Source organism: Oreochromis niloticus, linkage group LG1 (genome assembly GCF_001858045.2).
Source record: "Oreochromis niloticus isolate F11D_XX linkage group LG1, O_niloticus_UMD_NMBU, whole genome shotgun sequence".
NCBI classification, from domain to species: Eukaryota; Metazoa; Chordata; class Actinopteri; order Cichliformes; family Cichlidae; genus Oreochromis; species Oreochromis niloticus.
Genome location: NC_031965.2, coordinates 39,339,929 through 39,367,177, shown reverse-complemented (window position 1 = coordinate 39,367,177; position 27,249 = coordinate 39,339,929). Strand labels below are relative to the sequence as shown.

Below are 27,249 nucleotides of genomic sequence, written 5' to 3'. Positions count from 1 at the left end.
CTGGATCTGAGAGATGAAGCCAACTCTGAAACTCGAAGCCTGCAGTTCCCCTGGCGTCCAGCAGAGGCAGCAGTGAGTCAGTCCCCATAGACTCCAATGTTAAAACAAATATTTTTACAGCCTGATACACAAACTGTTTGGTCTCTATAGGTAATTTAGTCCTTCATAACACCTGTGGGGTGGGCTATGAGCAGGTGGTAGAGCAGGTCACCTAACTGGAAGGTTTGTTGTTCAATCCCAGTCTGCATGCCAAGTGTCCTTGGGCAAGGTATTAACCCCAAGCTGCTGTCTGATGCATCCATTGGAGAGTGAATGCGTGTGAATGTTAGAAGCAGCACAGAAAAATATGCTTGTGTGAATAAAATGTTCAAGCTGTATAAAGCCTCAGAGTAGGAAAGCCTTATATAAGAACCAGTCCATCATTATTATGAGGGGCGTGGCCTCTTTGACTGGTAGGTGGATGGCGACGTCTTCACCTGAGTTTGACGTGAAGCAGGTATGTGGTCTCCACACAGCTGAACACTAATCTGTTTTTATTTGTAATCATGTTTATTAATATTTGTGGGAACGCAGAGGTCACGGGGGCTGCTGTGACGTAAGCGTGTGAGGTCAGACCTCCTGTGTACCGGTTGTCTTGACAGCAGGTGGATTTTTAGACCCCCGCCCCCCACTCTCAGGCCCCGCCCACAGAGGCAGGGCTGACGGAGCGCCGTTTCTTGGCGAACACTCGTAGCTGCGCTGCGCACCGGACGGTCCGCTGTTCGCCGGAGTTTGCCTGGAGCCTTTTTTCTTTGTTCGCCCGGTGAAGCGTCAGGATGAATGTCGGGATCCCGGAGGGCTGCTTTCTGTCCGCCCTGCAGCCCAACTCCTCCTGCACCGCCTACGTGGTCCCCTCGGACGGCCCGTCTCCGGACCCGGTGGCGAAAGCTCGGAGGGTCCGGGAGCAGGTCCGGATGCGGCTGGCTGAGAGGAAGTCGTCCTCCCTGAGCAGGCTGGAAGGATCAACAGGTGAGAGCTTGAAATGAGCGCAGAGGAGGAGAGTAACGGGCGGGAGAGCCTCAGGTGGGGCCGAGGGGAAAATAAAGTCTCAGTAAAGTCCACAGTGGACGGTGGAGTATCTGTTTCCCCCCACCGAAAGTAGCGATCAGGGGCGTTTCCAGGATTTCTTTTTACTGGGGCCACAGGGGGCCCCGCAGTTGGCTTTAGTTTTAAAAAGAGCAGCGAGTATGAAAGCAGAGGTGATGATAATAAACACAATATTCCAGCATGTGTTCACACAGAGAGTCATTTAAAGTCTGTCTGTTATTGATATTAATACACAGCACAGACACTGAAACAACGATCGCAGCACAACAAGCCACAGATGTAATGCTTCACGTCCTTCTGTCCACGGTCCCGTCCGTTACTTAAACGAATGCAACGAAATAAAAACAGGGATGTAGTGATCAGCTGCTGACTAACAGTAAACGGATCATTAACCCTTTAGTCAGGTTCTTCTGGGGGAATCTGATGTCTGAGCTATGACACGCTTGGTGCTAAGGGGTTAAAAATGTGCACTCACTGGAAAATAGTTGTTGTTAGCTTCACAGTAACCTCCCTCATCAGAGTCATGATGATTGTCAGGCTTTAACTATCATGTGAGTCTCACTCTGCTCACTTTTGTTCTTACTTTTATTTTGAACTTTTCCAAACTTAAGGAAGGAAAATGTGGTTTGAGTTCAAAGATAATGACTTCCCCCTGAGAGTGATTATCAGACTGATACCAAAGAACTCGTTTCTTGTTACACACATTTATCTCTGTGGGTTTATCCTTCATTATTTATGGGCAGTCGCTTTAACGTTACAGCTGGTTTTAGTGATGCATGTGCCGATGCTGTATGTACAATAAGACATTACCATATATTAGTACCGTATTTGCATGAAGTGGACAGGTCTTGACTTCCATACTTTGAGTTTGAGGTGAATTCCCCCCACAGGGGTGCTTTATCCTCCGTGGGGGATAAATCTCATTCTTCCCGTTTCACCATCAGAAGCTCAACATACTCTGAGTCAGCCTCACACTCATCCTCGTACCGCTGCTTCACCTTACAAATCACCTGGAGCGTGTTTCTCATCAGCTGCCAGTCCACGTCTCACATCTTTGTTGCCCTCTGTCTTTGCAAGGAGACGTGCTGAAACGTCAGAGAGAGCTCCAGTTGTTGTCCAGGTCAGAGGTCAGTGTACGTCACGGCGTCCAGCTGATCGCTCCACACCTGTGATTGTGGGATTTCCTCCATTATCTGATCTGTGGGAATAAATTACCACTGGCTCTGTGCTCAAATCCTCCAGGGCTCTAATCCAGTAGCTTTGGGGGTAAATCATGTCTCAAGGTGGGCTGATGCCACCCTGGCACTCGACCTCTGGGCGGAGCCTGGTGAAACAACCGTCATGTGTAGTTTCTCTGAGAGAAGTGTGCGGTGAAATGAAAGGTTAGTTGATGATGTGATGGACAGTTTGGACCTCCTGAGCGAGGCTGTGAAATGTTTGTACAGAGCCTGAAACTCCTCTCAGCTCTCTTTAAACTCTTCCAACTCCTTCCCTTTGTTACATCAGTACAGAGCATATGGCGCACACAGTGCTTATCGTCATCGCTACCAAGAAGTGAATATCAAGCATATAAAACATGGCAGCACTAAAGCTTCAGCCCTAAAGAAGGTGTGACTGTCTAAATACTTTGGGCTGTAGATCATCATTCTGCAAAAGCTGAGACACCAGAAGCTCGTTCAGTGTGGAAGGATCGTTTCCCCACCACAGTATCTGCACGTGTTCAAAGAAACGGAGGCAGAAATCTGCCTTTGGGGCAGCTGTGGCTCAGGAAGTAGAGCGGGTGATCTGCTAATCAGAAGGTCGTGGTTTGATAGCCCGGTCCGTACGCTGTATCTGGGTGAGGTGCTGAACCCCCGATACCAGCAGACACAAAACTCAGCCACAGAGCACCGAGTCTGAATGTGGCCTGTAGTGGAGCAGTACTCTGAGTCAGTACCCGCCCACTTTCAGTTACACCGCAGCTTATATTGATGAGCACGATAATATTAATATAACTAACCCCAGACCCCACAAGTATTAATACCCCCCCCCCCCCCAAATAAATAAATCTCTGTCAGCAACAAACTATAGTTAAGCCGTACCCTCCGTATGATGCAAATAAACATGGTGAATGTTCATGTTCTTCTTTCGAGTTGAAGGTTTGGCAGGTTTGTTTAATCCAGTGTGAAACATCTGGACTGTGAGCTCATTTCCCAACAAATCAGTGACTTTTGCTTCTAACGGTGTCGTTCTGGATCCAAACCCAGCAGAGGCAGTGGCGTTTCTTTAGAAATCATGTCTCCTCCTGCATCTCTGAGCTCTTCCCGACGTGTTGGAATCTTTGTGCCAATCAGTGAAGCGGCTCCTTCAGCCTCTAATCGTCTCCTCCGTGTGTCTGCTGGAGCTTTATTCCAGCACTGGACCCGGGGGAGGTCCAGATGTTCACATAAGCCAGTTTTACTGAGTTCGTCTGAGATCTGAGTCACAGCACGAGCTCAGCTTTCACTTTGTATCCAGAAACGATGAGCTGCATGTTTGTATGAACGAGCTGTGCTGTGTGTTAGAAGAGAGCGCAGAGCTTTAACAGACTCGACCTTCTTATCAGGGTCATCAGCAGAAAATGTCACAACTGGAGTTTAAAAGTGGGACAGAAGTGATGTTTAGGATGCACAGAGGGACTAATGAAAGACGGGATCCAGCTGGCTTTTAGGAAATTGAACATTTCTTCTTTGACAGTTTTTCTCAGGAACTTTCAGGATTTAGTCAAACCTGCGCAGACAGATTGAAGCTAATCTGACAGTTTGCAGTGAACAAAGGAAAGTTTAACATGAAGTCAGAAGTTTTGTGCATCTTTCTAAGAAAGAAACACCAGCCGTGATGGGAAACCGATGCTCTGCTGTAACACCAGTCTTAGATGCTGGCTGGGTGTTCACAGGGGTGGAGGTGGGCGAAGCTCGCGTCTGTCAAGTTGGATGTTTTTCGTTTTTGACTCTCTGCTTTGGTTCGGGTAAAAACGAGAAGAAGAAGAAGCTCGATGGTGTGTTGTGGTCAAATACAGCAGCAACCCTGCACGATGAAAACAAAGCTAAATGCTAAGCGGCTGTAATTTGCACTGTGAGCCAAACACAGGCGACATCAGGGCAGCTGTCTGTTTATTGTTCACACAGATGTGAATTTGTGTGAAGCCGTGTGGGTGTTATTTCCACCATTTCCTGTTTTTTTCCCTCTTTACGGAAAAGTGCAGTGTGACATCACAAATTCCCGACCGGATAAAATGTTAAACATGGACGTTCGACCCCAGAACGTTAATAATGCAGAAAGAAGAAGAGAGGTGGTCTCTGTTTGGACATAAGCAGTCGGTGAGGAGGGGAGCTGTGATGATCCACATCTGTTTTCACAAAGAACGTCTGGGAGAGGAAGGAGACACCCCCCCCCTCCTGACGGCTGCTCCGTCTCTTGGCTGATGAAAGAGGCCCTCGGTCTGACCCACAGAGGAGTCAGGATGTTGTCTGCATGGAATTATTAGTAAAATGCCCGACAGAGCCATAGAGGTGAAACTGCTCGTATTTAATATCAACAATGAAGTAGCTGCACCTGGTCCGAGCTTACGGGGCTCAAGTGCTTAATATTGAGTGAAGAGCTTGTTTTTCAGGAGGAGCCACTGATGACGGAGCCCCTCCCTGCTCCGTTGGTATTTTGAGCACTGCTTCCAGAGCATGTGAACACAGCGGGCCTCGTACACGACCAGCGCGAGCGCACTAATGTGCGATTCATCGCCTCTTTCTCACCTGACCCCGACGTGATCTGACGGCGTTCACAGAGCCTCTGTTTTTGTTTCGGAGAAAAGCTCTGTGGGGTTCAGGTCAGGGGTCTGTGCTGGAAAGTCCTCTGTGTTCTTCAGATATTGAGGTGTGTTTGCTTTGCTTCAGTTTCCTTCTGCACAAAGATCAAACTGGAGGCTGGACTGATGGTTCTCTCGCTTCTCCCTGCAGCCACTCTCGAACCAAGATTCATCAACAAGCTTCAAACTCTGGGAAAAACCCTTCGGTGTAATTAACCTCACTCAGCATATTTGTTGCACACCCTGGGTTGATCAGGAAGAGGAAACAAGAAAAAGGAAGCTAAAGCTAATGCTGCAAAGGCCACAGATGAGGAAACAATTATTAGCCCACCAATGAAATTCAAAGTTTTGTCTAAATTCTCCCAAGTGCTTTTTTAAAGGGAGGAATTTTCCTCACTGTAAATATCAGTTATTTCAGTTTGTACACGATAGTAAAATCATTTCAGGATAAACAAAAATGACCAAAGTCAATATTTTTAGTCCCCTAAAAACGAGCGAGAGGTGTGTCTCTGCAGATTCTGCAGCTGAAGCCTCCTTTGGTCAGATGAAATGAAGCTGCTCTTTGTCCACAGAGACGGGCGTCCCCACAGTGAAGCATGGTGGTGGCAGTATTGTGCTGTGGGGACGCTTCAGTGTGTCTGGAACTGGGAATTCCATCAAGGTGGAAGGACTCGGGAATAAAGAAGGAACATTTAAAAGACCACAGCGAGCCAGAATGACCTCGAGCACAAAACCCCGACTGGCTGAGAGATTCACTAAAGAAGAATGGGAGCGCTCATTATTTTGTGTCTGTGTGCAAAAGTAAAATAATGAAAGTATCCAAAATAAAAGTGGATGTTTGGAAAAATTGTGTTAAAACTTCCTGCTTTGTTTAAAAGAAATTCAGTTTTATTTACACAGCGCCAAATCACAGCAACAGTCGCCTCAAGGCACTTTATACTGTAAGGTAGACCCTACAATAATACATACAGAGAAAAACCCAACAATCATATGACCCCCTATGAGCAAGCACTTTGGCGACAGTGGGAAGGAAAAACTCCCTTTTAACAGGAAGAAACCTCCAGCAGAACCAGGCTCAGGGAGGGGCGGGGCCATCTGCTGTGATTGGTTGGGGTGAGAGAAGGAAGACAGGATAAAGACATGCTGTGGAAGAGAGACAGAGATTAATAACAGATATGATTCGATGCAGAGAGGTCTATTAACACATAGTGAGTGAGAAAGGTGACTGAAAGGAAAAACTCAATGCATCATGGGAATCCCCGGCAGCCTACGTCTATTGCAGCATAACTAAGGGAGGATTCAGGGTCACCTGGTCCAGCCCTAACTATATGCTTTAGCAAAAAGGAAAGTTTGAAGCCTAATCTTGAAAGTAGAGATAGTGTCTGTCTCCCGAATCCAAACTGGAAGCTGGTTCCACAGAAGAGGGGCCTGAAAACTGAAGGCTCTGCCTCCCATTCTACTTTTAAATACTCTAGGAACAGCAAGTAGGCCTGCAGTGTGAGAGCGAAGTGCTCTAATAGGGTGATATGGTACTACAAGGTCATTAAGATAAGATGGGGCCTGATTATTTAAGACCTTGTATGTGAGGAGCAGGATTTTGAATTCTGGATTTAACAGGAAGCCAATGAAGGGAAGCCAAAACAGGAGAAATCTGCTCTCTCTTTCTAGTCCCTGTCAGGACTCTTGCTGCAGCATTTTGGATTAACTGCATCAGCACGGGGGTCTGAGCCCTTCGACAGCGAGGAGCCACATGACTTTATGTTTGCGGGCTTGGAGAAAAACTTGTGTTATATTCAATATTCAGTTCTACTCGCCCTCTCTGTCCTATAATAACACTGACACATGACCCAGAGCTCTTACTGCAGGGAGCAGGACAAACCTTACACTTTGGCAAGGAGCTGGTGTTGTTAGAGTCTCTGACCTGTTTGAGAATTTGAGATTTAAAGCATCTGATTCACTGGAAGCTCAGTGCGACATATCAAATAAAGCATTCAGCAGATATTTACAGATCAGTGAGTCCTTTGTGCATAACTGGGAAGAAATCCCAACCGAGTCACGTCCTCTTTATCCAAACTCCGTTCTTAAGCTTGAACCTTGAATTTTTTACGAGTCTGCCTTCCATAATTTAAACATGCAACAGGTATAAAGAGTTGAGTCCTCTACAGATCTACAGGGTGGGAATTTCACCACAAGGTTCAAATTCAAGCGTTGTGCAGCGTGTTGAAGTGTTAGTGCAGCAGCAGGTTTCAGCAAATCCACCTCTGGATCTGCTTGGAAACATTCCCGCTGCTCTTAAAGAAAAGAAGGATGTGATCCTTCAATGTTAGCGAGAAAAGTAAGTCGGAGGTGATCCCGCTTCAGTTTCCATGTGGACATCTGTGATGTCAGAGGTGGTGAATATGGAAAAACATGAACCCTGCGTTCGTGAAGGACAGCAGACATGGGGGAGAGAACTGGACCTCTGATTATAATCTAGATTTAAACAGAGGGCATGGACTCATGTTTAGACTCACAGATGACCCGCTGTATGACTGACAGGTGGATGGTGACACAGGCGGCTGTAGCTGCTAGCTTCACCTGAGCTGGACCGCTGCGCCGTGTTTTTGCTGTTGGAGCTTTTTGGAGCATTTTAATGACATCATGTGACCGTCCAAGAATGAGCTCTTATTGAAATGTGGTCAGTCCTGGTGTCCACAAACATCAGGTGAAGACTTCCAAAAAAGCAGGTTCACACACAAGCAGCATTCGGTGGTAAATAGACTGTACACAAAGATAGCAGTGTTGAGCCCGCGTCGAGGGTTGGTCCTCGATTCTCCTGATCTCCGGCCTTTTCTGACGTATCGATCATCCGGATCTGAATCCTGATTCAGATGCTTCACAGTCCACTAAATGTCGAGCACGCTCATTAGAAACGTGCAGAGCAGCTTTACTCAGGCTGTGAGAAAGCTCTGAGCACTGATGTCATGTTTCCCATTATCACTGTGCTGCTTAGTCAGCAATGTTCTGCTGGAAACTGGAGGCACAGCTGTGTCTCTAACAGGTGAACGTGTTGCCAGATTCAGTCTGAGCGACGTGGAATGCAGCGATCCGGACGGTTTGGGGTAAAACGCACACGACCTTCACGCAGTGCAGCCCAAAGAAAATGAAAGTAAAGGTCCCTGTGTAAGCTCATAGACCACCTCCTGTGTGGAACATTCCTCTCCAATCTGCTCTTCACAGCATGTTATCACAGCCTATTTTAGACTGTTGGTCGGGCTGCTGCTCTTCCACAGTGAGGCTGGTATTTCTCACTGTGTGAACGTTACGGGGTGACGGCTGCAGCACACCTTCAAACCAACACAACAGCAAGGCCTGATTTTCTCTTAGTTTTGCCTGTTTTTATTCAGGAAATTCATCTTCAGTTTGAGTTTGTAATTTGAGTTGTAGCATAAATCCAAAGTGCACCACGTTTTTATTTCTGTCATCAGCTCAAGAAGCCTGCAGATTGCAGCCAATCAGCTGATGGCTCAAACCTCTCACAGTATAAATTATTGACGCTGCTTTTGCCTCCATACAGTTGCTGCATTCTGCAAGCTGCTTTGTAACCCACCTCCACCCCAGCTCCTCGTTTTCATGGTGTTTCTGGTACCGATGGAGTGTTTTTCTACTCTGAACACTCAAAGCACTTTTTTAATTGCAAGCCTTTTTCAGCCAATCACACGCATTCACGCATGGATGCATCGAGCGCAACTCAGGCTTCAGCATCTTGGACATGCAGTCTGTGGGGGAATCGATCCTCCACCTGCTGAGCCGCAGTCACCACACATACGATGTCATATCTTTCTGTTTGTTAGCTTTATGAAATAACTAAACTACATTTAATCTGCAGAAAGGTTTATTTTGCAGGAATTTGTACTTTCAACTCAAAAATAACAGAATTAAAGTGAGTCCCAGTTCAGGCTGTGCTGCTGCTGCCAAAAAGTGAATAAGATTCATTTTGGGATTAAGAAGCTTTAATCCTGAAGTCTCAGCTGGTCGGTTTATGGTGTTGGTTGGAAGTTTGAGTTATTTTCATCATTTTGCTTAGAAGATGATCTTCTGCAGGTGTATGAGCCCACCTCAGTTTCATGTGTCTGTTGCTGTGTCATCATTTATGACATTTACACAAACCCATAAAAACTTTCGGTCTTTGCAGGCGTCGTGTGTGTGTCGGGTACAGACGACCTTCACTGACCTGCAGGTCGATGCTTTCTGGTTTGATCTGGTCTGGTTTGAGACCCGTTTGTACGCCGTGCGTGACCGTCGTTCCCTCATCTCTGACGTGTTGATGCTTGCATGCCCCGCGGCCCGCCCAGCAGCATTTCCTCCCTCCTTCCTGCTCGGCTCGATGGTGTGTGATGTTTTTCTGTTCGCTTTCTCACTGCGTCCAGCAGCTTGCATCACGTGTTAGGATAAATGGGCTTTGCTCGGGTCTCGTGTGGCGGCGGCTGAAGCTTCTGTTGAAGGCGTGCAGTGTGTTTGTTGGACGGAGTATTCAGTGGCGACGCTGGTCCACCTTTGGCCCGAGTCGGGGACATTCCCGGTGCGCGGTGCTTCTTCCTCTTGTTAAATGACGACACACTGAGTGTATTTGTGGCCTGAGCGCCTCCTGGCTCTCCTCTTTCTAACACGTCTTTGTCTGTTATTCTTCTCAGCCTCTCCAGCGTTTCATGAGCTCTGGACTGAACTGGTCACAGAGGCGGTTCCTCTGACTGTGATTGGTGCTCGGTAACCTGCACCTGATATTATGCACTGCCACTTGATTGGCTGATTGGATGAGCAGATGCACATGTGTTCCTAATAAAGTGGCTGGTGCTTGTGTGTGAAGGTTAGACTGATGGCGAGAACGTGAAGTTGTAATGAGTGTGACTGTCTTCCTTCTCTCCGTGCAGACCCTCCTGAGATGAAGAGCTACGGCCACGCTCACGGTTTCAGCTCCAGATCCATGATAAACACGCCGAGCCGCGTCATGGCTGTGAGTACACGCCACACACACGACGAAGAGCTTTAAACACACAGCGTGAGTCACTGTGGTGGGAGCAGCTTCACTGCGACACAGAAAGGAACTCAATAATTAGAATTTAAATGTATAAATAAATATAAAAGATGATGTTTTCCTCTTTGTGACATGTGGGTGGGTGGGGGTGGGTGGGGATGTACGAGTAAAGGAAAGCTCCCTCAAGCTGACATTTCTGTAACATCCAGCAGGGGGCGACTTTGAAAAGACGTCCGATTGGATAGAAGTCTATGAGGAAATGAGCCTCGTGCTCAGAGGAAAATAATAATAATAAAATGTTTTTGTTATTATTACATTTGACTAAATTTGATCTTTTAGGAATCCTGAACCAGCACAAAGCTTCAGCTGAGCTGGCGAGCTGTGCCGGGCTTCTCCTCATTCCTGGGATTTGAAATAATTCTCAGTTATACACAAGCTGTCGTTTGGAGCGTGACGCTCAGTGTTAATGAGACGGTGCTGTCGGTCCTCGCCCATTATTATTTAAAAACAGGACCACAGGTGTGCAGTGTGTATTTTAGCCAAAGCCGCCATCTTTTGCATCGCTGAGTAACTTTTAGTGGCGAAACAGGAGCAGAGGGTGAAAACAAAAGTGAGAAAAAAGACTGTAAAAGGAGGTCGGTGGCTGACCACGTCAGGCACAAAGCAGCGTAAAGATGAGACTGACGATGATTTCTGTTTGATCTTTTCATGCTGATTTCGTTCAAATTCAGCTCGGATCCTTTTTATTGTTCATGAGTAACAAGTGAGGAAGAGGTCCAAACATCTTCATCAACCCCGCCCACAGCAGTGCCCCGCGGCGTTTCTCCCTCTGAACTCCAACAGAAGCAAAGAGCATTGTTCTGCAGGACGTCACCAGCGGCTCAGGCGACCTTTCAAAGTTCACGGGGGCGGGACTCGGAGGAGCTGTCCTGTTATTGTTGGCTGAGAACTCATGAAACAGTGAAGAGAAACGTTCTGAAGAAATGATTTATCATTCACTCACCTTCATAAAAAAGCAGCGGGTTACATCTGCCCTGTATCGTTTTCCCCTAAATGTGCGACAGAAGAAGTGTTTGTTACTCGACCTACGTGTGCCTGAGAGCAAGGCGCTCACACCGAGCAGCCATTGTGTTGGAGCGTTTCCTCTGTGTGTCTGTCAGAGTTCAGAACAATGTAAAGAAAAGAAAAACACAAACAGGACATCGACCCGCTGCTTTACCTCTGCAGCTTAACAATACAGAGGCTGCACGGCGTTTCCTGTAGATTATAATGAAGGAGAGGAAGAGCCGTAAAATGCTCCTCCCTGCGCCCGAGCCCCAGTACAGCTCCGTTTCACTCCCTCGCTCTGGCGTGCAGTGGCGGCAGTGATATCTGCACAAACCTTGGTTGCTGTGAGCAGTTTTATGAAGGAACAATTTTTCAGTCAACTTTCTAAAACCAGCGGCCAAAACGAGCGCGCCGCTGGCTAACCTTCCAGCTCACCTGAGGGAGGATGCTGTTAATGTTTACATCCTGTTATGAGCACGAACCTTCGCAGGTAGCAGTACGCCTTCGTCTGCACATTGATACGACTCTGGGGAACGAAAATAGTTCCGACTTTAAGCTGCTCGCGGCAGAGTTTGGATTTCTGGAACGAGACATTTGTATTATTATTAAATGCGACACATTCCTTTTAGCTGTGTTGCACACTGTCACACATCTCTACAGCCAAACTCGCTCCATCTCCAGGCCACCTCCTCCAGCCTGTCCTACGTCTGCTCAGAGTCTCCTCCTAGTTGGACGCACCTGAAAAGCATCCAGGTCCCATCCTGAAGCACATCAGCTGGTTCCTTTATATCTGGACGAGCGGCTCTGCTCCGAGTTCCTCCTGAACGACCGAGATCTTCACCTTATCTCTAAGGAAGAGCACAGACATCCTTCAGAGGAAGCTGCTCGCATCCTCAGTCACATTCTTTCAGTCCCACTCACAGCTCGTGGTCATAGGTGGGGGTAGGAATGTAGATCAACCAGTAAATCAACAGCTTTGGTGTCACGCCAATCAATCACGCCTTCCTCTCACGCCTCCCCCGGCAGTAAGACCCTGAGATACTTAAACTTGAGGCTCCTCTGAACTCCAGAGAAGGAACTCTGCCCTTTTCTGACTGAGAACAAGGCCTCAGACCTCACAGCTCTCAGCGAGCTGCAATCAGCTCCATTGCCAACAGGAGGACATCGTCCACAACAAGCAGCCATGATCTTTGCTCCTCCTCCAGACTGTGCTGAGAAATTCAGTCCATCAAATGAAGAGAAGTGAAGCGGAAGGACCGGGCAGAGTCCAAAACCAACCGGGAACAAATCTCACTGAACACTTTTCATTTTGGGATTCAGTGAACCTTTAACAAATTATTGATCTGACTGAGACTCTAAGAAAGCAGTTCGTCCTCTAACCTTTCTTTCTCCCCACACCTCCTGTCTCCAGGTGCCCACTGTGCCTCTTCCTGCCTCGGGGTTCTCGTCTCGCTCTGCTGTGGACACCACTTCCCGGCTGACCCACAAAGGTGGGGCCGTGGTCCACAGCAGCTCTCAGACCTCCCAGGTGTACAGCAGAAGCAGACGCTCTAAGTCGCTGACCCAGGGCGAGCACGAGGCACTTCCGGTCACTTCCTCCGGCCGTCTGGAGAACCCTTCGCTTACTCTCCCTGCGCCTCCACCAGGTACCCTGAGGCGCAGCCTCAGTGGTATTCTGGCCCAGGAGAAAGGCTACTGGCAGGAGGAGGAGCTTCCACAGCAGTACACCTATAAAGGCCCTCCCACCGCACCATCAGCCGCATCACCAACAGACAGCAGCACTACCAGCAGCAGCAGCAGAGCTCCAGCCTAGGCCAGGAGGGCTGGGTGGGGAACGGCAGGGGCATCCCCACTGGGGGGGACGCCTGGGGAACACAGTGGCACCACCAGCAGCAACAACAGCAGCAACACGTGTCCAGGAGCTCCGGGACCATGCACCGTGCCGCCTCGCTGCGCAGCCTGAGGAGTGTCGGGAAAGGAGTGGACGTCTTCGATGGAGCGTCGATCCACAGCAACGACCCGCTGGGAGAGTGAGACACCTTCATTTATTTAGCTAGTTAGCTTAGCTTTCATCAGATTTATCTTTAGCTCACTTAAACGAAACAGACGGGCAAATAACCATTAAACTACACACAGGAAGTGGCGACCAGAGACCGCAGTAGGTGAACGGCATTCTGTGACACTGCGGGCGACAGGAAGTGCGCGGACTCGAGATGAACCTCTCTCAATTTTTAAGTGTGCGACGATCGAGTAAAGAATACCATGACTGACAGATGACCTGGTAGTACATACCTTAGAGGGTTACTAGGCAACCAGAGCCACCAGCCGTCAGTGTGAGCGAATCGCTGCCAGTATGTACGCAGCTTTAGAGATATTAAGTGGGCGGGGCCAGAGTTAAGGTTAATAGAGGTGACTACCAATAGGAGCACAGGACACAACTGATTCACATGTGAGGGGCAGTAATTAAAGGGTTACCTAGGCAACCAGAGCCCAGCCCTACTACTACTCGTGACCGACCATCAGCCTCAGAGGACACGTGACGATCACTTCATATGTGGTCAGGGCAATACACCGTCGTCATAGAAACAACCAATCATGTGCAAGGTGAATTTTGATTGGCTGAGCGTAGCTAGCTGCTGTTACGCCGAGGGGGTAACCTGGAAATAACATGAGGCGCATACTGCTTCCTGACTTGCTGCAGCAAAGTGTTAAAGTGGGCGGGATCATTGAGCTTCATTAGAGTCACGTACGGGTCACCCGGGGCGTGGGAGGGGTTTGACATCAATATCTGAAAATCTTTCAGCAATCATAAATTTCACTGTCCAATGCCCAAAGACTGCGAGTGTAGAGAATCTTTATTTGATCTTATAAAAAACAAATCAGTAAAAATTGTGATGAAGCAGAAAAAAGAATAAAGAGAGCAGTATTGGATTATTCAGTTGATGCAGGCTGAGCTGCACCGCTGGTAGGAACCCTTTTAATGCAAGTGTGTGTGTGTGTGTGTGTGTGTCTGTGTGTGTGTGTGTGTACAGGATGCAAAATCTGGACATGCCCACGGCTGTCAAGTATCTGTCCGAGTCAGACGCTCACTTGCAGGTTGTTGGAGCTGCGTTCATTCAGCATCAGTGCTACCACAGCAGGGACGCCAAAAACCAGGTACGTGCTGACAGGAGGCTGTTTGGGAACACATGGAAACAGTTAGCGTGGAGCAAGCGGTCACAGGGCGGGGAAACAAATGAATTACTGAAATAAAACAGGAAGTGACTACAGAAAATGGCATGACACTGAAACACACAGAAACACACACAGAAACACACACAGACACAACAAAGAGACAAAGAAGCTGCGACAGGCAGATAAACGGTGACGTCAGCGTGTCTGTGATGGACGATCTGCAGGAAGCAGCTTAAAGGAACTCTTCATCAGCTTTCTCGTTCCAAATGAATGGAAACAAAAGCATAAAGACACATAAAGGGCAGCATGGTGGCATGACGGTTAGCACTGTTACCTCACAACAACAGTGAGTTTGACTCCACCATGCAGGCGGGGCCTTTCCCTGTGGCGTTTGGGTGTTCTCCCCGTGTTTGCGGGGGTAAGAGGAAGAGAACGTGGTGAGGTGAAGGTGGTTGGTGACTCTCACTCTCTTTCTCAGGTCCGAGTTCTGCAAGGTGTTCCAGCTCTGGTGCAACTTTTCTCCAGCGACAACCAGGAAGTGAAGCGTTACGCTACTGCCGCCACGAGGAACCTCATCTACGAGAGCGCCGAGAACAAGGTGGCTCTCATCGACGCCGGCGGGCTGACACCTCTCGTTAGCCTCCTGAACGAACCTGACGAGGAGCTGCGAAAGACCATCACAGGTGGGAACCCTCTGCTCTCTGGACCAGTGTGAGATGTTAGCGATGTGAACCCGTCTTACAAGCTCACTGTGGCCGTCCGCAGGCGTCCTGTGGAATCTGTCCTCCAGAGATAACCTGAAGGAGAAGCTGTCCCGGGAGGCGTTACCTGTGCTGACACAGAAAGTTCTGATTCCTCTGTGCAGGAGCATCCCGCTAAGTCCATCAGAGAGAGACATCTTTAACAGCACCACCGGCTGCCTCAGGTACCAGTGATGGGCTGCTCTGTGCCATCAGGTTTAAAAAACTAAATCATCTGATGGAGAATAGAAAAGAAGCTCAACATGTCCAGGATATCTTTTATTTCTCTGGCTTCTCTTAATCTACCATCATCAGCTGATTATCAGCTTGATAAATCAGTACACAGGTATTACAGGTTTGTATCATATCTATCTAATAGACTCCAATGTGTACATGTAAATGGAGAGTCCTCTTCACACACTGAGGTTAATTATGGTGTTCCACAGGGTTCAGTGCTAGGACCAATTCTATTTACATTATACATGCTTCCCTTAGGCAGCATCATTAGAAGACATAGCATAAATTTTCACTGCTATGCAGATGACACGCAGCTCTATCTATCCATGAAGCCAGGTAACACACACCAATTAGTTAAACTGCAGGAATGTCTTAAAGACATAAAGACCTGGATGGCCGCTAACTTTCTGCTTCTTAATTCAGATCAAACTGAGGTTATTGTACTCGGTGTCTGATAGCTTGTAAAGACTGAATAACATAAAAAACAACATAATTTAAACCAATAAGTAGTCTTAGTTTCAAATTTTACACAAGGTCAGTGACTACAAGGCCCTGTTTTAGGATCATATGTTAAGGCAATAAAATTGCTTTAAACTTGGAGTAAAATAGAATCTTTGAATTTTTTGGGCTCATCAGAGAAAAAATTCAGAGGCTTTTCCAGGAACTGATGGGTCAATAATAAAAGGTTTAGCGTGGGGTGATCTCTCATCTGGAACATAATCTGCTCTGATATAAGATGTGAACCACCTTCATAACTCTGACACACAGGCTTTGACCTGGTTTTACCTTAATAACCACAAACCCTGCTGCAGAGCTCAGGCATGCCAGGATTTGGGCCGTCTCAGCATGCAGAGTGAGCACAGCCTCAGTGTGACTCAGGAAAGCACTCGGTCAGTATAATGTCGTCCAGGCGTGGACCGAGAGACGCTCTTTCACTCAGAGTGAAGAGATCAGCAACAGCAAAGAAGGTGGAAGAAGTTTCACTGGAGGGAGAAAGCTGCTTCCTTCATCCTTTTAGTACAAAGTCTGCAAACGTTTCAGAGGTTTCACTCAGACTGGACAGTTTTGTGCACATGGAAATTAAAGTAAATTTAGATAATGCTTCAAAATAACTGCCCAGAGCTGTTTAATGACAGTGAGACTGGCTCCTAGAAGGATTTTAACCTCAATTAGGCTCTGACGCATCATTTCCAGGAATAAAACATTAATTGAATGGATGTTTAAATAAAGTAACGTCACATAATGCAGTCTCACAGAGCAGCAGCTGTTTGATGTAAGTGAAGGATTTGGTCGGGTTGAATGTCTCCGTCTGTGTTGCTCCGACAGGAACCTGAGCTCCGTGAACGAGAGAACGAGGCAGAAGATGAGAGAAATGCCCGGCCTCGTGGACTCTCTGGTGACCTACATCCAGCAGGAAGAACAGGCCGACGAGAAGGTGAGCCACAGAGGCGAGTGGATAATGATGTCTGAGGGCACCGCAGCGCAGGCGTCTGGAGCCGTGAGCACAAACCACAGACGCCGAGACAACGTTTGTCATTTTACAGCAGAACAGTAACCGGCTCAGGTCTCACTGAGGTTAACCTCGGAGTGTAAAGAGTGACGTGACAAAGAGAAAGTGAACGCACATTTGAGAGCGGTCGCTCTGATTCATCACTGCCTCATGTCACAGTTTCAGCATCAGTCTGTATGACTGTGGAGGCTTTACTTCTAAACTTGTATAAACGAGGAGTGATCCCGCAGATCTGAGACCTGGTCGACAGAAACCAAAACCAGAGTTCACTTTGGCCGATCTTCCAGATCATCTGCTCGTCTTCATCGTGTTTGCTGCTGCGTTAGTATCGGGTTGATACTTTAGTCTCAGCTCTTAGTTTCTTTAGCAGGTTTTCTTTAAAGTGAACTCTTCTCAACATGGATGAAGTGGTGCACAGTGACGAGTGGGTCTGGTGCAGTCTGGACCGGTTTCAGTGTTTGTGTTTGTCAGGAAGTCGCTGACTCACCGCCGTCCCACTCAACGGATTTCCCAAAGTCTCCTCGGGGGGCTTGTGCTGGAATGTGTCACTAAATGAATAAAGCTTCAAACTGAAGACATTTCCTGTATGTCTTTGTTCTATTTTTAGTGTGGCCCGTATTCCAGGTCTGCTCAGTTATTTCTCTGAAATAATCTCTGTGCTGTTATTAAAAAGTCGTGTTTCATGTCAATAATGTGAAACTGCAGCAGTGCATCATAAAGAAGGCTGGGAGAAAGAAAACAGCTGGTTAATAAACATTGATTTTATCTGTCCTCGGGTCAGAGCGGGCAGGAATCGTGATGTGAGAGCTTAAAGGATGGGGGCGACAGAGTCCTCAGTCATTCCCGGTTTTCGATGGTGGCCGACTCTCCATGTTAATAACGGTGCAGTGGTTTGGGTATCGTGTGAAAAGGGTTCAGACTTCTTTCTGCGTGGATGCAGATCTTCACTGTAATGTGCTTTTAGTGTCTGACGCTCATCAGAGTCGGCACCGAGACTAAGACTCGCTGCTTTGAGCCCGTTTGTTTCGGTCGCTTTTAACTGATATCGATCTTTTATTTCCTGTCTGCGTGTTCAGGGTTTGGAGAACTCCCTGTGCGTGATGAGAAATCTGTCCTATCAGCTGTACTCGGAGCTTCCCCCCTCAGTCCAGCTCCGCCTCGAAGGCCCATCGAGAGCTTCTGCCAACAGAGAGATCGAGACCATCGGCTGCTTCACTCTGCACAGCAAGAAGAACGTGGAGGTACGAGCAGGAGGAGAGGGTGCTGGTGTTATCCACCCGTGTGGTGCTCTGTGCTTGTCTGGATCCCCATCACCTCCACCCCCTCCATCACCTCCAAAGACCTTCTGCTTCTGCATGCTAGAGTAGTTATGGTCCGCTAGATTTCATAGTAATGTGTTCATTTAAAATCTTAAATGTGAAAACTCCTGAAATCCCTCAAACTGGAAAACTAAGCAGCAGACAGACGTAAGCAGTTTAATCACACGACCGCCTGTAAAAACCACTGAAAGATAAATTCATAACAATCTTTCTTTGTATTGAATGACTCAACTTTGGTTTGGTTTAACTTAGCTTTGTTTAGTTTAGTTTAGCTTGGTTTAGCTTGGTTTGGTTTAGCTTAGCTTGGTTTGGTTTAGTTTAATTTAGCTTTGTTTAGTTTAGTTTAGCTTGGTTTGGTTTAGCTTAGCTTGGTTTGGTTTAGTTTAATTTAGCTTGGTTTAGTTTAGTTTAGTTTAGCTTGGTTTAGTTTAGCTTGGTTTGGTTTGGTTTAGTTTAGTTTGGTTTAGCTTGGTTTAGTTTATTTTAGTTTGGTTTAGTTTAGTTTAGCTTGGTTTGGCTTAGCTTGGTTTAGCTTGGTTTGGTTTAGCTTACCTTTTTTTTTTGTTTAGCTTGGTTTGGTTTAGTTTAGTTTAGCTTGGTTTAGCTTGGTTTGGTTTAGCTTACCTTTTTTTGGTTTAGCTTACCTTTTTTTGGTTTAGCTTGGTTTAGTTTAGTTTAGCTTGGTTTGGTTTGGTTTGATTTAGTTTAGTTTGGTTTAGCTTGGTTTAGTTTATTTTAGTTTGGTTTAGTTTATTTTAGCTTGGTTTGGCTTAGCTTGGTTTAGTTTGGCTTGGTTTGGTTTAGCTTAGCTTTTTTTTGTTTAGCTTGGTTTGGTTTAGCTTGGTTTAGTTTAGTATAGCTTAGCTTGGTTTGGTTTAGCTTGGCTTGGTTTGGTTTAGTTTAGCTTGGTTTGGTTTAGCTTCGTTTAGTTTAGCTTCGTTTAGTTTAGTTTAGCTTTTTTTTGGTTTAGCTTGGTTTGGTTTAGCTTACTTTAGTTTGGTTTAGCTTGGTTTAGTTTTAGTTTAGTTTAGTTTAGTTTAGTTTAGCTTTGTTTGGTTTAGCTTGGTTTAGTTTAGTTTAGCTTGGTTGGGTTTGGTTTAGCTTGGTTTGGTTTAGTTTGGTTTAGTTTAGTTTAGCTTTGTTTGGTTTAGCTTGGTTTAGTTTAGTTTAGCTTGGTTGGGTTTGGTTTAGCTTGGTTTAGTTTGGTTTAGTTTAGTTTAGCTTAGTTTAGTTTAGCTTGGTTTGGTTTAGTTTAATTTAGCTTGGTTTTGCTTGGTTGGGTTTGGTTTAGCTTGGTTTGGTTTAGCTTAGCTTTTTTTGGTTTAGCTTGGTTTAGTTTAGTTTAGTTTAGCTTGGTTTAGCTTAGCTTCGTTTAGTTTAGTTTAGTTTAGTTTGGTTTAGTTTAGCTTGGTTTAGTTTGGTTTAGCTTGGTTTAGTTTAGTTTAGCTTGGTTTAGTTTAGCTTGGTTTGGTTTAGCTTACCTTTTTTTGGTTTAGCTTGGTTTAGTTTTAGTTTGGTTTGGTTTAGCTTGGTTTAGTATAGTTTAGCTTGGTTTGGTTTAGTTTAGTTTAGCTTGGTTTAGTTTAGTTTAGTTTGGTTTAGTTTAGTTTAGCTTGGTTTGGCTTAGCTTGGTTTAGTTTGGCTTGGTTTGGTTTAGCTTAGCTTTTTTTGGTTTAGCTTGGTTTGGTTTAGCTTGGTTTAGTTTAGTATAGCTTAAGTTGGTTTGGTTTAGCTTAGCTTTTTTTGGTTTAGCTTGGTTTAGTTTAGCTTGGTTTGGTTTAGTTTAGCTTGGTTTGGTTTAGCTTCGTTTAGTTTAGCTTAGCTTTTTTTTGGTTTAGCTTGGTTTGGTTTAGCTTGGTTTAGTTTCGCTTGGTTTAGTTTAGTTTAGTTTAGTTTAGCTTGGTTTGGTTTGGTTTAGTTTAGCTTGGGTTGGTTTAGCTTGGTTTAGCTCAGCTTTTTTTGGTTTAGCTCTGTTTAGTTTAGTTTAGCTTGGTTTGGTTTAGTTTAGTTTAGTTTAGCGTGGCTTGGTTTAGCTTGGTTTGGTTTAGCTTAGCTTTTTTTGGTTTAGTTTAGTTTAGCTTTGTTTGGTTTAGCTTGGTTTAGTTTAGCTTGGTTTAGTTTAGTTTAGGTTTTTTTTTGGTTTAGCTTGGTTTGGTTTAGCTTGGTTTAGTTTAGTTTAGTTTAGTTTAGCTTTTTTTTTGGTTTAGCTTGGTTTGGTTTAGTTTTGCGTTGAGTTTACACTCAGCAGATTTTCCTCAATGATGAATTATTTGAATAAATAAACTTTTTGTTTTATATGTTTTTGCTGCTTTTTCCCCAAAATTCTTGCTTCATGTCTGTTGAGACTTTTCTCTGAGTGAGTCTGGGTGAAGAGTCCCGGTGGAGCTGTGAGGAATGTTTTTCAGGTGGGATACTCTGAACATTCCTCTGGGATTAGGAGTCTCCCCACATTTGACCTTAGACTTTGTGTTCTCTAGTTTCCTGTGGAAGCTCCGCCTCGAGCTGCCTCCTGTGGGCCTCTCTCTCGGACGCTTTATCTCCAGTCTAACAGTTTCAGGTGATTTCTCTCTTCATCCACAGCAGCATCACCAGAACCTGCCCACCCTCTCTCAGCCTAAAGGGTCCGAGTGGCTGTGGCACCCGAAGGTTGTGGGGCTCTACAAGCTCATCCTGCAGAACAGCGACTACAGTTCCTGCAGCCGCGAGGCCGCCATCGGAGCCCTGCAGAACATCACCGTGGGAGATGCCAGGGTAACGCCTCGTCCCGAACGTCAGTTTTAATGCACGGTGCGGTCTCTGCAGGCTCACGTGACCTCTGCTCCTCTCTGTTAGTGGGCGTCCGTGCTGTGCATGGTGATTATAGAGAAGGAGCGGATGCTTCCCGTCCTCCTGGACCTGCTGGACACCAACAGCGACACGGAGCTCAGGCCTCTGAGCGGCCTGCTGAGGAATCTGACCCGACACGCCAACGACAAACAGCACATGGGTAAGCGCCCTGCTGGGACAGGTGCAGCTCTGCTTTCAAGGGTTTTCAGTGCTTCCACCTTTTTCCAGTTCCACCTCTGGATCCCAAGGTCCAGGTCCGCTCCAGGGTCTTTCTTATTCAAGTCCTTCTTCTGTGTCGTGGCAGCTAAGAACATGGTGGGGCTTCTGGTGTCCAAGCTGCCTGCAGACGGCCTGCAGAAAACGCCATCCAGCGACGTGGTGGTCAACCTCTGCGGAGCCCTCAACCACCTGGTCACCTGCAGCTCCTCAGCAGCCCGCGACGTCTGTCACTTCAACGGCATCCCCAAACTTGTGGGCATCAAGACGTCCCACGACAGCAGGTACGTGTAGTCGCGCTGATGGTCGCTGCCGCTGGCTCTGCCGCCGTTTCTCTTCAGACTTCGTATTTTCATGTTTCTGCTGAAACAAAGCTGTGACCCCTCTGCGACCTTTGTTTCCTGTTTAGGACTTCACATGTCTGTTATAACCTTGCGGGTCATGTTTGTGATGAAACTCGTCCCTGCTGCTCTGGTATTTCCGCCTCATTAGTCCTCCTGTCCTCTCTCACTCTCTGCTGTCCTTCACTTTTAGCTCCGGGAGTCAAAAAGCTGCCCGAGCAGCCTCGACCGTCCTCTGCAACATGTTCCAGTACAAGAAGCTGCACAGAGACTACAGACTGGTGAGTTTCATGTGTAATCTTCACATGCTTCATCCAGAACACGCTCTCTGTTGATTCACACGCTAATTATTTCCAGCAGCAGGGAGTAGATTTCGTCACAGTAGATGTTTTTCTGAAAGTGCTGCAACTGAGTTTAAGGATATAAGTCACCCACTGTTATCATCTTATCTTGTTAATCATTTGACCTCCTCACTGCGTATGACTGTAGCTCCTGTGACAAATCAGAAGTACCTGACTCCGTGGTATAATTCTCAAACACGTAGCCTAAAGCAGATAACTCGTAAGCTGGAGAGGAAATGGCGTGTCACAAATTTAGAGGATCATCATTTAGCCTGGAGAAATAGTTTGCTGCTTTATAAGAAAGCCCTCCGCAAAGCCAGAACATCTTACTATTCATCACTGATTGAAGAACATAAGAACAACCCCAGGTTTCTCTTCAGCACTGTAGCCAGGCTGACAAACAGTCCTCACCATTGATCAGCAACCAGAGGCTGTTGATCAACAGCCTGAAGCCTCCCAAAGACGGCTGCAGGAGATCCAGGAGAGAAGAAGGACAACTGCTGCCTGAAAACCTTTAGTGAGCCCTTATGTGTCAGGAGTATCAGGACTCAGTGATGAGGATGTACACATCCTGGACAGGGAGGAACGCTGGTTTGAGCGCGGAGTCAAGGAGGCCATTTACATGAAAAGGGAAAGACCATCTCTGAATGTCAACATCTGTCACCATCTTACAATGCTGTGATTGCAGCCATTCCCCAGCTCTCTGTGAATGGGACTCATGGACATTGATCAGTGGTCAATTTACATGTTAATGATCATGAACTGACCTCACAGCCTATAGTTTCAGTCATTGTGTAAATGTCCTGTTTATAAGGTTGGAAACCTGCAGTCAGCTGATGATGACCAAACGTTTCTCCCACTGCAAACATCCAGATGAACAGAATCAACCTGTTGGGATTTCCTTACCTGGATGATTGAGCGATTATGCAGAGACATCAAGCGCGCACCGTTTACAAGTGTGACGATAACGCATCAGGATCATGTGTGTGTCTGTGAGGACGCTGCAGCGGGACTCGCTTTGGCACAAACAGCGAGTCGCTGTGCCAAAAACAAACCACCACCACATTCACCAGATTTCTCTCTCTGCGACTTCATCCTCAAACTCAAACGTCGAGGTGAAGACAGAGGGTGGCGTGCTTGTGGTCACTTTGGGAGCCTTTGTAACATTTTTGGTTGCAGCTATGTTTAAGTCAAAGAGCCTGAACCCGTCCTGCTGTTCAAGCCAGATTTTATTTCCTGCAGCCTGAGCTGGGGAGAAGCTGTGGGCGTGGGCTGTCATTGTGCTCCGTTTGTTTCCACCAGATGGTTTTCTCGTCTGCATCTGGCTGCATCTGCTTTTTATCTCACTTGACCTCCACTTCTCGTAACTCCTCTTCCTCGCTGCCTCCCTCCTCTGTTCTGCACCCGAGCCTGGCCCTCATTACTCTGTGGACGTGCTTATCTGGAAGTTCTGCAAAAGCAAATATTTTCTCTGAGGCAACCAGCAGTCAGACTGGAGACTTGCTAAACTTCATCTCTGCGGCTCTACGTTTGTCTTTCTGTGCATGTGAAAAAGTCTTAAACAGCAGAGTCGAAGGATCGAGTCAGGGACGTCGTTACTACGATGAATGTGACGAGGGCCGATCGGGGTTCAGCGTTTAAACCAGAACAGTCCCCGAGGGTTCGTACCAGGGAAAGACTCGTTCGAGCAGCTTTAAGGTTGTAGCTGCTCGCGCTGTCCTCTGTCCTCGTGCACGTGGGTTTAAAACCACTAAAAATGAAATAAAACTGATTCGGCTGGCAGGGGCTCACTTTGCCCCAGAAAACCACATGATGATGATGATGATGATGATGAAAAGCCAAATTAGAGCCTGTTTGTAGCCTTCCCTCCTTCTGTGGTGGCATTAGCAGACCCCCCAACCCCCTCCTGCTGTGAGAATCCTTTCCTCGTGTCCGCTGAGCTGCAGCAGGAATGTGGGGAATCTGGCTCAGACATTTTGGGTTTGCCTCTGTGTCTCTGCTGAGGTGAGCTTGGCGGTCCTCCTCCCGTAAATCCGCCCACCCACAGCACAAACAAACCCAGACCTTTATCTCCCTGCACTTTCACACAAACCCAGTTGTGCAGATAACACATCTGGAACACAACTGTGCAGAAACAAAATGACAGGCTGAATATTTCTGGTTTACAGATGGTGAAACTTTTTCTCTGCAGTCAAACTGTCGACAAACAGCTTTGTTAGGTAACGCCGAGTGTGACGGCCCAGCTTTTATAGCCGAGGCTCCGTTTATTGTGCAACTTCTCTCAGTTTATGGTGCTGTGCTGTGGAAACGGCTCCGAGCGCCTGAGGAAGGCTGGCAGATAGATGGGCTCCTTCATTCTTCTGAGCCTGCAGCAGGCAACCAGGAGAAGGCTGCAGAGGAACCTGGAGCACAGCTAAAGTTCAGTGACACACACAGACTCTTTAGTTTATAATGACAGAAAATCTGCTCTCCCCTTCACATGCTCACCTTCCAGTACTTCCTAAGTACACCGTGCACGGCTGCGTGGCATTCCTGCAGCTGCTGGAGCCGATGTCCACATCAGGACAACGCTCAGAATTCCTGATGGATCACAGAGCCTTCAGAAGCTGCTCCTCTCCACATCGCTTATAATAGTGCTGCTGTGGGCTGAAGCTGCTGTGGGCTGAAGCTGCTGTGGGCTGACGTTTGTAGGTCTGCGAGGTCCGAGGGTCATTTCACCATCACACAGCGAGGCTTCATGTGGGCGTCTCTCTGTGTAGGACGCAGGAACCTGTCCTACATGGCGGTGCAGCAGTGGAGCGACGGCCTGTTGCTGCCCGTGGATCCTGAGTGAAGCACAGGCTGTAATTCCACTGAGCTGCGTCTTCAGACACTTCATCCTTTAACGATTCACAGCTCATCGTTGCTAAAACCAAATCTTTGATGATTTCTTACTGCCTGATCGGCTCAGTGTTAGTCGTACTCTACTCTGGACCTGCTACTTATTCTTCATTTCCTCTAAAAGCTCCTGTAGTACTCGCGTGTTCTGCTCAGCCTACACTGAAGTACTTGAAGTATTTGTACTCGTATGCAGTTAAAAAGAGGAATTCGTGCTGTAAACTGTGGGCGATGCTGTCTCTGTTGTGACATCAGCTGTGTTGGGTGGGTAGGTGTGGGCACATAGTCGCCCACTAGAGGGCAGAGCAGGACTGAGTTTTAATACAGACGAGGACGAAATTATTACCCTCCTACAAACATTGTTCTTTTAATCACAGCATTTCTTTATAAAACATAAATCATTTCTTTTAGCACAAATTACAGAATGATTTCTAAAAATGACCAGAGTCAGTTTTATTATTACTATTATCCTCTGAAACACTGAGCTTTTATTGGAGCACAGCTCAAACCACTGCTGTGCAGCGATGTGCTTTCACTCTGTAATGCTCCAGTTAAAGCTGAGGGTCATCTTCAGAATAAAAGACTTCAGCAGGGTTCGAGCTGTCACTGAGAAAACATCAGGCTAAAAACGAAATCAGTTCAGACTTGAGAGAAACGATTGTTGGTGCTCACAGAAGAAGCCCGCAGAGACGGCAAGCAAAGATTTCAGGGACTTGGAGAGAAAACCAGTGAGAGTCTAAACACTAACTTCACTGAGCCGATGTAGTGTCATCACTGGAGCCCTGCACAGAGGCTGCACACCAGGAAGCACGAGACTGGAACACAGACACCTTCAAACCAGACTGAAGTATGCTGAGGACAGCCTGAGGAAGATCCTGCAGACTGGGAGCATCCTGTGGTCAGGTGAAACGAACCTGGAGCTCTTGGAGTGGAGACGCTGGTGACGCTGCTTAGGTTCAAAGAAAGGAGGCCGAGGCTGCGACCCAAACACCAGCATCACCACCAACACGACCGAACATGCGCTGCTCCTGGTGAGGAACGACCTCCAAAAACCAAAGTGAGCTTCACTGAGGGTCCTGCAGAGAGTTGAATCCCGCTGATAATCCGTGGACGTGAAGACGCTCACCCCAACCGATGGCCCCGCCCCTCCCTGAGCCTGGTTCTGCCGGAGGTTTCTTCCTGTTAAAAGTTTTTCCTTCCCACTGTCGCCAAAGTGCTTGCTCATAGGGGGTCACATGATTGTTGGGTTTTCTCTGTATGTATTATTGTAGGGTCTACCTTACAATATAAAGCGCCTTGAGGCGGCTGTTGTTGTGATTTGGCGCTGTGTAAATAAAACTGAGCAGAGTGTGAGACAAACATCTGCAGGCTGGTGTCCAGCAGGGCTGAAAATGCTGAGCCTGGAAATGTAAAATAAGTGAAATCGTGTAAACAAGTAAAACTGGGATGTTTTTTGTATTACAAACGATGATGATGATGGTGAGTCGCTCTGTGGGGACACTGGGTGAGTTTCTGTTTGTGTCTTTTTTCAGAAAGGATTCGGCAAACGAGACTTCGCAGACGGATCCTTCTAGGCTCAGCGTTTGACCTCGGGACCAAGACGAAGTTGACCGAACTCGTTATGTGACTGCGACCGACTTCCAGGAAGGCGATAGCGACCCGGAGCTGTGTGTTTGTGTTGGCTCAGCCACAGAGAGTCTGACGGGAAGCTCGCGTGTTTTCCGGCAGCGACACGGACTTTAACACATCAGAGTCCGACTCCACGCGCTTGGACGTGTTCACGTTACGTGCTCGTAGAGTTTAGCTTTGTTTGACGATGCGTTCACTTACCGTTGTAAATACTGATGCACACGTGTACCTTTTAGGGTGTGTTCACATCAAACATGAAGGTTTCACCTCGCGTGACTGCAGTCACCGTGGAAACCGGAGCATTCGCCCCTGTGATGCTGATGGTTCAGTCAGCATCCATGTGGCGCTGGAGGAGAAGCCCGGCTCTGCAGTTCCTGCTGGAGGATTTTGGCCCGTGTGAAGGCAGATTCGCCCCCATTTGTATTGCCCAGCATGAACTTGCCTCATTGCATGAACTTTGTATGTAATCACACTCCACGTTTGTTGTGAACACACCGTTGAAGACCTGCAGGCCACCGCTCACTCATTATTTTTTTAATCCAAAGGTCAGAGGTCAGATCTTCAGACTCCAACGATGTCTCACAGGTGCGTTCTGGCAGGTGAGTTAAAGGAGGATTCGGTTTAGTTTAGCCTGACTTGTTTCCGTGGGCGGCGGCTGTCGGGATGACTTTGTCAGAAAGCTGTGAGCGGATCACGCGCTGTGAGCGGATCACGCACTGTGAGCGGATCACGCACTGTGAGCGGATCACGCGCTGTTCACTCACCGATTTCTGCAACTTCTGCTTTTCACAGCAGAGGTGTGAGTTGAGTTTGTCACAGTGAAAGGGAAGCACTGAGGGTCAAAATGTAGACGTGACGATTTCATGTTTAGGAACATTTTCTAACAATAACTGTTAATAAAAGGCAAACTAATAAAACTGAAGTGAATACTTTAACTCCTGTATCTGAAATGAAGATTAACAACGATTGCTGATTGGTTCGTTGGTTTGTAAACCATCAACGAACAAATGCATGGATGTTTCTAAACTGTGTCAATAAATACTGTGCATTAACAGAAGTTGTTTGGATGGTT

General features: G+C 47.0%; 1 protein-coding gene and 1 long non-coding RNA gene across 2 annotated transcripts; one reads left to right on the top strand and one right to left on the bottom strand.

The window, feature by feature from the left end:
* Positions 1–676: 676 nt before the first annotated feature.
* LOC100695882 (plakophilin-3) lies at positions 677–27,231 on the top strand. The gene is given in 14 exon segments (XM_005447843.4): positions 677–1,008; positions 9,817–9,899; positions 12,379–12,706; positions 12,709–12,997; positions 14,000–14,123; positions 14,620–14,824; positions 14,907–15,066; positions 16,445–16,553; positions 17,705–17,869; positions 20,528–20,698; positions 20,780–20,933; positions 21,078–21,273; positions 21,524–21,611; positions 26,081–27,231. Coding segments are annotated over 14 exon segments (2,307 nt in total). The 5' UTR covers positions 677–815; the 3' UTR covers positions 26,123–27,231.
* On the bottom strand, positions 23,897–26,071 carry LOC112847297 (uncharacterized). The gene is made up of 2 exons (XR_003220754.1): positions 24,159–26,071; positions 23,897–24,073 (listed from the first exon to the last, which is right to left on the bottom strand). It is a non-coding gene; the product is annotated as an uncharacterized LOC112847297 (long non-coding RNA).
* Positions 27,232–27,249: the final 18 nt, after the last annotated feature.